Source organism: Arctopsyche grandis, chromosome 12, assembly GCF_051622035.1.
Source record: "Arctopsyche grandis isolate Sample6627 chromosome 12, ASM5162203v2, whole genome shotgun sequence".
In the NCBI taxonomy this organism is placed as follows: Eukaryota; Metazoa; Arthropoda; class Insecta; order Trichoptera; family Hydropsychidae; genus Arctopsyche; species Arctopsyche grandis.
In genome coordinates this window covers 2615786-2626889 of record NC_135366.1, presented here as the reverse complement: position 1 = coordinate 2626889, position 11104 = coordinate 2615786, and the positions used below count along the sequence as shown (strand labels likewise).

Below are 11104 nucleotides of genomic sequence, written 5' to 3'. Positions count from 1 at the left end.
ACATTTTGGTCTATAAATAGGTTATGTCACCCCAATAGTGTTGAAACGGTTCATTACAAAACAATTTTCTTTTATATTTATTTCCTTCCCATTCCTTTCATAATCAAAAAAGAAACCACGAAGCTCCGATTACTTAACTGTGTCAGATGACATTTTTGTCAAAAGGGGAAGTAGAAGCATTTGAAAGGAAGATAGATTTAACAAAACCTATACATGTACAAAGGGACGCCGAGAAGGCGGGGGGGGGGGGGGGGGAGTTGAGGTTAAAGGCCCTTCATACATATAATATATATCATTGTATTTATTTTTGTTATTTAAATGTTAATCACCATGCTTTTGTACCACGCTTCTGAATTAGTATTGAAAATGTGAAATGAGTAATAAAAGAAGGGTGAATTTAAATAGAAGACATGGCGCCAGTCGATCGTCGCCAATCCGACCCCCTTACATATTTTGGAAAGGGCGCCGACATTTTAAAACATATTTATCACACAAAGCACGTACCGAAAGTGATGCACATGTACATAATGTCTGAATGTAATCAAGTATTTAATTTCAATATATATTTCGAGAAATTTTCAATGTCGCCATACGAGTTTTTCAAGTTCGTGCGAGCGAGTCGGTGTGAGATCGCCGACACGCAAATTGATCTGGTGGGTAAAATATGGTAAGTGGTGTAATAATAATGCAACGTCGCGATGCCATTTGTCTAACGACATAATTGCATGCAAAACGATTCGAGCTGTGGCGCCGACAAAACCACCGGCGGAAACGGGACCACCGAGTCTCAATTAGAAGATCGGGAAGGACCTATGTACTATATCAGAGGAGACTTCGTGGAACCAGTAAAAGCTCCGTGACTGGGGTGCTTCTGCTCAGGGTTCGAAATGGATGGGAACGCCGCTCCCTTTCGTGAAATCCAGATACTTAGCGCCCCCTCTCGTGAAAAATCGGAAATATCCGTACCCCTTCGTAAATTTTGAAAACCATAATAATTGATGAAAATAGTATGTCATTTATAATTTAAGTTTAAGTTTGGACCATTGTGTCATTACAGCAGTGGCGTATATTGGGTGTGTGCTAGGTGTGCGGCGCACACCCGTGAAAACCAAAGACCACATAAAGTAGTATTTTAATACAAAATAATGTGTTGTTGTATAAGCAGGCATTGATGTGTATGGTGTATTTACCGCGTGCGCTAAATGTATGGTGTATGGTGTGGTGTGCAGTCTGCAGCGTGTTGTGTGATGTTAGATGTAGTTTGTGCGCCGCGACGAGAGAATACCTATGCCGTGCAGCAAATTGGTGGGTTTGGTTGGAGTGTGCAGGCGGATATTCGCTTGTATAGGTTTGTTCGAGATATTAAGACGTACGGTGTGCTACGACTTCAGAGCACCGCGCAACAGTCGGCAATTGACCAATGCGATGCGACACGTGGTCTCGTACTTTTTCGCACATTCGTATTTTTATGGTCATTCGTATCTCAGTCATACCTCTAATAACTAATAATGGCTAACAGTGTTCAAGACATTTTAACTATTCCGTTTTCAAATAGAAGTTTTGAGATAAAATTAAAAATAATTAAAGATGGGAAACCGTGTCCGTCTCTTCCAAATTTATCCAGTTTGCATAAAGAAAAAACAAAAGTTTACACTAGACATTTTTGCGTTTCAAATTATAAAAAATTCGAATGGATTACAGGCTGTGAAATTCGATCCAAACTTTTCTGCTGGCCATGTTTATTGTTCTCCAAAGATATTAATGTGTGGAACAAAGAAGGATTTGCTGATCTCAACCATTTGACAGCAGCACTGAAGAAACACGAAGGATCGCAGGCACACGTTCAATCATTTCTTTCCATACAAATGTTTGGCAAACAACGAATCGACGTATTAATTGACAGTCAACGTAAAGCCGAAATAAGTCGACATAATGAACAAGTAAATAAAAATAGAGATGTTTTAAAACGAATTATTAACGCAATAATCTATCTAGGAAAACAAGAACTGTCCCTGCGAGGTCACGACGAGTCATGTAATTCCGTAAACAAAGGCAATTACATTGAATATCTAAATGCTCTTCGAGAATATGATTCTGTTTTAGATACTCATTTAAATACTGCTACTACCTTTCGTGGTACTTCTCCAAGTATACAAAATGACATAATCGAAGCAATCTCTCATGTTATTAAAGTTCATATAAAAAATGAAGTAGAGTCAGCAAGTTTTGTTGCTATTATTCTCGATGAAACTTCAGATATAATGACAAAATCACAGCTCTCAACAGTTTTACGTTTTGTATGTAAAGGCAATGTACATGAACGGTTTATTAGTTTTACAGACGTTAGTGCTGATAAAACATCTAATGGTCTATTCTAATGGTGAACATAGTTGAAGAATTTAAAATTCAAGACAAATTGGTTGGACAGACTTATGATGGAGCAAGTGTAATGAGTGGACACGTAAATGGTTTGCAATCCAAAGTCCTCAATGCTTATCCTTTTGCTCTTTTTACACACTGTTATGCTCATGTATTGAATTTAGTATTGCAGCAAGGTCTTTCTGATATTAAAGAAAGTAAATCATTTTTTCAAACTTTAAATGGATTGTCTACATACTTTTCAAAATCTTCCAAAAGAGTATTCGCTTTACAGGAATTTGTGACAAAAAGACTTCCCTCTGTAGCACCCACAAGGTGGAATTTTACATCTCGTTTAAGTAGCACAGTACAACAATACAGAAGTCAATTTACATATTTTTTTTCGACATGTTATAGAAAATTGTGAATTATGGGACACAGATACTGTTATAAAATGTGGCGAATAATTAAAACTTTGATTTCCGGGGGAAAAAATGTTTCTTTGAATGAATTAGAAGTCGAGGGAGTAGTATATAATGATAAAGAGGATATGGTTGAAAGATTGAATGAGTTTTACATCAATAGTGTGAATGATATAGTTAATTCAATACAAACAAGGCATAATAGTGTGAATGATGATATTAATTTGGGTTTAAATAAGTTTGAAAGGTTTAAATTAGTGGAAATGGAGGGATTAAATGGTGTATTGAAGGGCATGAAATCAGTTTCTAGTATGGATGGATTGACTCTAGATATTTTAATCAACACTTGGGACATGGTTGGACCTCAGTTACTGAAATTAATAAATGAATCGTTAGAAGTGGGATCCGTCCCGGATGCATGGAAGGTGTCTACTATTGTACCGGTACCAAAGGTTACGGGCACACATAAAGCCAGTGAAATGAGGCCCATCAATATGTTACCAATTGTTGAGAAGATGCTGGAGGAAATCGTTATGATTCAATTGAAAGGGTTCATTAGTATAAATGATTGTTTGGTTGTGGAACAGTCTGGATTTAGAGTGAAACATTCAACAGAAACCGCTATCCAATTGGTGGTTTCTGATTGGATGGAGACGATGGATGAATCTAGCATGGTTGTTGGAGCAGTTTTTCTAGATTTTAAGCGAGCGTTCGAGACAGTAGATAGGAATATTTTATTACAAAAATTATATAAGTTAGGAATAAATGGTATAGTATTAAAGTGGCTTCAATCATACTTAAATAATAGAAGGCAAAGAGTAAAAATTGATAAGGTGTTATCCTCTGAATTTGTAACACCTCATGGAGTGCCGCAAGGGTCCAAATTGGGACCCTTATTATTTATATTATATATAAACGATATTGTTAAGGTAATTAAGATGTGTAAAATACATTTGTTTGCAGATGATACATTGATATATATAATTGGAAAGAATGTTGATGTAATGTCTGAGATTTTAAATATAGAATTAAATTATGTGAATGACTGGTTGTGTGAAAATAAATTAAAGTTGAATGTGAATAAAACAAAAATGATGTGGTTGAATGGTAAAAATAAAAATATATTGAATGAAATTAGAATTGATGATAAGTTAATTGAAAAAGTTGAAAATATAAAATACTTAGGTGTATACATAGATTCAGGACTAAATTTTAAAATGCACGCTGACTATATAATAAAAAAAATGGCTAGAAAAGTTGGTGTATTATGTAGATTAAGAAATATTTTAAGTAAAAAAAGTAAAATTTTAGTGTTTAATTCAATTGTCTTGCCACATGTGGTTTATTGTGCCACTGTGCTTAATTTGTTTAGTGGCCAAGATTTAGAAAAAATGCAAAAAATACAGAATAAAGCTATGAGAGCTATTTTGAATGTGAGTAGATTTAAGAGTATTGGAAGTATGTTAGATGAATTAGGATGGATGAGTATTAGAATTAGTCTAAATATTAGTACATTGTCTTTTGTTTATAAGTTAGATCATAAGTTATTACCTAAGTATTTTGATGATTATATAATAAGGAATAGAGATAAACATAGTTTTTATACTAGAAATAAGGACAAACTAGTTGTAAGTAGAGTAAGAAAGAATAAGACGGCTGGGGGTGTTTTTCACAGGGGTGTGCTCATGTATAATGCCCTCCCTGAGTGCGTCAGGTCTGCTAAAAACATGGATGCATTCCTGCGAGGTGCGAAGAGACACCTCTGTGAGGGACAGTACATATAAGTTAATTATAAATTTTAGAGTTAAGTATAATAATTAAGATGTATTTTTTTTTTTTTTTTTTTTTAAATTAGCTTGATAGCTAAAATATATATAAATAAATAAATAAATAAAAGCACGAGGGTTTTTAGGCTTTTTAGAGGATTTTCAAACAATTAAACTTCTTCAATTTTTTTCAAAACTGTTTGGAATAACTGATGTTTTGTATAACATTCTTCAATCTAAATCTTCGGACGTTTTATATTGTTGTAAAAAAATTAATGATGTTTTGCAGCAACTGAAATACGAAAGGTATAATAATTTTGAAATGTTATGGAATAATTATTTAAATGAAAAAAATGATGATCATGATCGTAGGCCACAAAGATTAAAAAATTATTCAGAAGTAGAAGATAAAACTTCATTTCGTCAATTATATTTCAAAATAGTTGATAGCATAATCGCACAAGTCGAATGTAGATATTCTTCACTTTCCAAATTAGAATATTTCCACCTTCTTTGTAATGATAAATATGACGAATATAAAGAAAATTTTCCAAATGTTTTAATTAATAAATTAAAAGATTTTTATGGATCACTGTTTGATTATATTCGATTGAAAAACGAACTCATTGTGCTATATTCCAGCTCTGAATTTTCAGAGAAACCTGTTCATGAATTAATACAATTCATGACAAAAAATAACCTCGAATCTGGTTTTAAAGAGGTGTTTAAGCTGGGAGAATTAATATTAACGATACCAAGCAGTACAGCTTCAGCAGAACGGTCTTTTTCGGCGCTGAAAAGAATAAAAACTTGCTATAGAGGTACGCAAGGTCAAGATAGATTATGTGGCCTTAGCTTAATTTCAATAGAAAAAAAGTTATTGGTGGAATTAAAACAGAAAGACACATTCTATGCAGACGTGATTGAAAAGTTTATGTCTCAGAAACGTCGCATTGAACTTATGTATAAATAACTAATAAATTAAACATTTTTGTAATGCAAAACGAGTATTTTTTTTTAATTGCTAATTTTATACCCTACGCCCTACGGCATACACAGCACACCCGGTATTAACACCCACCGTCCGCCACTGCATTACAGGAGTCCCTAATGCGGCACAATGGTCGAAAAAATACAGGAAAAATAAAAATATATACATAATACATATGTATAATATATACACGTACAAAAAATACATTTATACATAATCATAAAAAACAATAGCATTATAATAATAGCAGATAAAGTTAAGCTATCAAATAATAAAATAAAAAGTAGGGAATGTCTTGCACCTATAGCCAGCACCAATATATAAGAACCAGCCAATATTTGATTTTGATTTTTAAATGCTTTTTATTATTACGAAATTATGTTCACAATACATCTTATATCTATTTTAATAGCTACTGATCTACTGATCATTTTCTATTTTACAATTTTGATTTAATTTGGTTAGTAATCACAGTATTATATTATTCTAATGTTAATCTAAAGCATAATAGGAAAAAGAGCTCAAAAACCTATTTACAATCCTTATAAATGTTCATAATACATCTAATACATACATAATATTAATTAAAGACTCTCTAAAGTCGATGACCTAAAGCAGATTGTGTTTAGGTAATCTGTGTTTATACCTGAAGGGTATAGACATTTTGTTGTAATCACCGAGACTCTTCACAAGTGTGTTAGTATGGTTATTAGTGATTCTGTCATATAATCTACTGGTTAGTTTGTTAATATCCCAGCCCAGCCCAGCCAATATAAAATATCCCTGCGAGGCCTAAATAGAAGAGAGAAGATCAAAATTCCACTCATACATCACATTTCATTATGAAAGTAATGATGAGCGCAGGCTACCAGACAAATCGGTTGAAATAATCTCCGATAACCTACGCTCACTACGAATCATTTATAAAATTTTAATAACGCCTCGAATACTAACCTTTCCAAGCTCCAAATCATACAAAATAAATCCCTAAAAATAATTTATAATACACCCATATATACTAACTTGAAAAAAACTGCATGCCATAAACAATATTCCGTTTGTGACAGACATTACTAACAAACTAACCAGTAAATTCTACGACAGAATCACTAATAACCATTACTAACACACTTGAAGAGTCTTGGTGATTACTGATTACAACAAAATGTCTATACCCTTCAGGTATAAACACACAGATTACCTAAACACAATCTGCTTTAGGTCATCGACTTTACAGAGTCTTTAATTAATATTATGCATTAGATTTATTATGAGCATTTATATGCATTGTAAATAGGTTTTTGAGCTCTTTTTCCTATTATGCTTTAGATTAACATTAGAATAATATTATACTGTGATTACTAACCAAATTAAATCAAAATTGTAAAATAGAAAATGATCAGTAGATCAGTAGCTATTAAAATAGATATAAGATGTATTGTGAACATAATTTCGTAATAATAAAAAGCATTTAAAAATCAAAATCAAATTATTATTTGGACCAAGAATTCGAATTGAATGTGTAACACCGCTATACTTAAAATTTCGCATCACTTCTAAATAGCATGTAATTTTAATCAGGTTGCGATTCTTTCGTTATAAAATACACCGTTATTCGATGATATATTCTAGATAAGCTCGTAGGCGCCTCGCTTCGCACCTGAAAATTTCGTTATATCAGCGATAGCGACATCTGATCTAGATACATACGTATATCCAATTAATCCACGTTTACTTTCTCGTTATAACCGACACAATAGAATATGTGAAAATTTTCGATACACATATGCATAGAAAATAGACAGTCGTGGTAATTGTGACAAGGTGGCGGAAACACAATACATGGCGTTTCCCACGCGATACAATACCTGGCGTTTCTTTGGTATCGGCAGTGACGCTCAACCATCGCCATACTTTCACCGTGTATCCAATTAAGTATATCTGGTGGATTTTTAATGTGTGTTGAAGATGATTAAAAGCGGTTTGTTTGTTATCTGTCTGGCTCGGAGTGGCTTTTCAGCATCTCTTTGCTCATGATGTTTACTTTTGGGTCTTATCGTATTTTTGCATTAAACTTTTACACCCGGGTGTAATAAATCGATAATCTTTATGACCCGTTTGAATATACAGTGATTTAGTTTTTTTGCGATTTTTTGTTTTGCGTCAGATGATAGTGTGTTTTATTATGTTTATTCAAATGCGAAAAGATAATGTTTGATAAATTGTATTATTTAAATCTAATTATGATAAATTTATGACAGATTTTAATTAAGTCTATTATGTAAATGCATATATGTATTTATTTATTTCATATAAAAAAAATATGTGTATTCCGTAAAATGTTAAAATGAATATATAGTAATTTATCATTATTAAAAATAAATCGCAATAAATTATATTAATGTTGAATTTAACACAAAGTTTTATGTTAATTTGTTGATTTTATTTAAAACGTGTGATTTACCTAATATAAAAATTCAATTCCGACTCAAGCTGCAACTACATATAACTATATCTCTGACTTGATTTAAGTTATAAGCAAAGTTATGGAGTTGTTTTAAAACTTTAACTCGTCTATGATTCCGTTTATGACTCAAACTTTGGTAATAATTGACTGTACTTTTTGAAAATTTAACATTTATTGTAATATTATAATATTTTATTATAGTTTTATTTTTTTTATTTTAAGTTTTTTAAAACTATAGGTACATCACCAAAATTACTATTAATTAATACTTAATATAATGACGAAAAATGAATTACCGGGGCTTGAGCTATTTGAGCCATTTAGAAACCCAGTTTCTAAAGAAGTATAAAAAAATAACGCATTTTTTTCGCATTTGATATCGAAAAAGGGAAATATATTTTTTTCAGAATCCTACCCCTACCCTTACAATATGGCCTAGATTTAATATACTTCCAGGGCACGGGTCTGCTGTTGACGACCCTGATTATTTAATTAATTTATTTTATTTTTACATACACATATATACCAGGAAGGGCAAACAGGTAAACCAAAATGCCCCAATTACAAACATTTCTTTTGTTTATTTTATATTGTTGCAAGATATATCAGAGAGTCTAAACACATCTTTATAGAACTCGAAATCCTCGGCAATAGTTATCTAGGGTAGTGATCGAGGGTTTGTTTGGATTAGCTACAAGTTTTATACCTGCTTTCTATTGGATTTCAAAATAATTTTAGTTGGAAATGTTGAAGAAATTTTCAGCGTGGCAAGGCTTTCAACAGAAAAGATGTTAGCACTCAATGGGTTAATTTAGAGGTAGGCGTTCGGTCGATGCTTTTTGTAAAGAAAATGATTCATAATTGTCAATTACTATTGTTAACCATGATTTTTTTCTCTCTTGTATTGAACACTAATGGAATCTATTGTTCTTGGAAAAGCATCTTCCCAAAGCCTTCCTATATTTATTATTAGGATCGTGAATTATTAATATAAATAAGTCCGTTCTAACTAGATTTCTTACCCTATTAGAATTCTAGTTGATATTCGACTGTAATTCCCACATCTTTGGATAAAATTGCATAGCATTTTAAACTGCATATATTTAACCAGCAGCATAGCTCGGTCGTTAAGCTTATGCCTAACACCAAGAGGCGCCGGGTTCTATCCCATGAGCTGACCGATTGAAAAGAATTTTTCTGAGTATATCTGTAGTGCTGCTGGTCAGACCTGGATATTTGTGACTCCAGGTCGATCGTTTCCTACCAGAGTTTGCCAATTTTCTTTGAGTTCATTGTTGAAACGGTTCCCGATTAAAAATTAGCTAAAATCCTTCTTACCTACTATGTCACCACTATTTGTGTATGATTAATGTACAATAAAATGTATGTCCAATTCATAGATGTCTCGTTAATTTGCGAGTTTTCAGTGTCTCGTAATTCAACGACTTGTAATAAAAATGCCGCATTGTTTGTAATTGGCCAGGAAGGCGCATTGGGCTTTACTTGTAAGGCCTTCCTGGTATATATTTAAAAAATAAATAAATATGTATGTAATATGTTCACAATACATCTTATGTCTATTTAAATAGCCACTAGTCCAGTGATTTATTTATTTATTTAAGTTTAAGTTTCGACCGTTGTGGCATTACAGGAGTCCCTAATGCGCCATACAGGAGTCCGTAATGTGCCATAGCGTATTGTTAGCGACTAAATAAAAATGCTGTATTGTTTGTAATCGGCCAGGAAGGCTCATTGGGGTTTACCTGTAAGGCCTTCCTGGTATAAAATGTAAAATAAATAAATAGTAAAAAAGCAGCAAACTTTTCAATTGATTCAAATCATGTCGCAAAATCGACCGTAAAATTCACCAAAGCAACCAAACAACATAAGCAAGCACGTAATTCCATAAAGACCACATAAAAGTCAAACGCCGCAGCCTTGACAAGATAAAACTATTCCGAATGAATCACGCCGATGCATTTATCTGCACAAAAAAAAACTGTATACATTATAATTTTATCGCACTTTGCATACATTTTTTGTTGCAATATTGAAAAAAAAAAACGTGTCTCACAAATAACCTTCACGACGGCAGAGCGTCACCAAACAAAAAAATGAAACAAAATAAAAAAATTAATAGTCGATCGCACACAATGCATACATAATGTATTCATTGTTAACAATGTCACTTTCAAAAGGCGGTGCCATATATGTACAGTATGTGTTTTCGCAGCACAAGTGAACTTTACCCGAAAAAGGTTGACGATCGCCAACGTCTGGCGCCAACGTTCTACTTCCGCTGCGGTTTAATGCGCATGCGCAGCGTAACTAGCGCCACTTTGTTTTTTTTTTGTTTTGTTTTTTGTTTTGTTATAATCGGCACTCCTTATGTGCCGGAAACAATGCACGAAAATTTGACACGCCTCGACGAATCCCACATCTGCCACCAAAAAAGTCAAAATATACTGTATGTATGTATGTATATCGACGTGTTTTCTGTTTCCGTTGGTTGCACTGTTTCAATATGGCGAACGCGTGTCCACATTACGGATGCGAAAAAGCAAATTTACACCTGTCAATCAATGTCTACCGTTTCGATGGACGAGCGCACGTGACTCTCCACACATCGATTAACCTCTCCCTGTCCTCTTAATCGTTTTTTTCAACGCCACAACGCAGCTCACTGACTAAGCAATTGTTTACCAGTAAAAAGGTCGTGGGCTTAAGTCTCGGCCGGAGTCGAAAAGTTTATTCGATTTTCTCGATGATGACGTCTATCGCCAATGGTAAGATTTTAATGGGTCTAATCAGTGGCGTAACTACCGCGCCCGCAGGCCCCGCAATGCGGGGGGGTGCCGAGACCTGGGGGGCGCCACGAAGCGCGCCTTTTTCACGGATTTTTTAATTTGTTCCGTAATTTTTTAAAAACTTCTCTTATTTTTCAACCTATTTGTACTATATGTGTATGTACATACATCAACGTATTTTGAATTTATCCTCATTGTGTAATTGATCTATGCCAATAGGGCTAGAAGACTACCGTCTTTTTCCATCTTTTGAACGTCAGTGCCACTTCAACCTATTAGCTGAGAATTCTCTT

At 33.4% G+C, this 11104-nt stretch overlaps 1 protein-coding gene across 1 annotated transcript; it reads left to right on the top strand.

Annotated features, from left to right (window-relative positions):
* Nucleotides 1-1057: 1057 nt before the first annotated feature.
* Nucleotides 1058-5197, top strand: LOC143919926 (zinc finger MYM-type protein 1-like). The gene is made up of 2 exons (XM_077442522.1): nucleotides 1058-2814; nucleotides 4678-5197. The coding sequence occupies exon 1, from the start codon at nucleotides 1509-1511 to the stop codon at nucleotides 2376-2378; it is 870 nt and encodes a 289-aa protein (XP_077298648.1). The 5' UTR covers nucleotides 1058-1508; the 3' UTR covers nucleotides 2379-2814; nucleotides 4678-5197.
* The last annotated feature ends 5907 nt before the right edge of the window (nucleotides 5198-11104 follow it).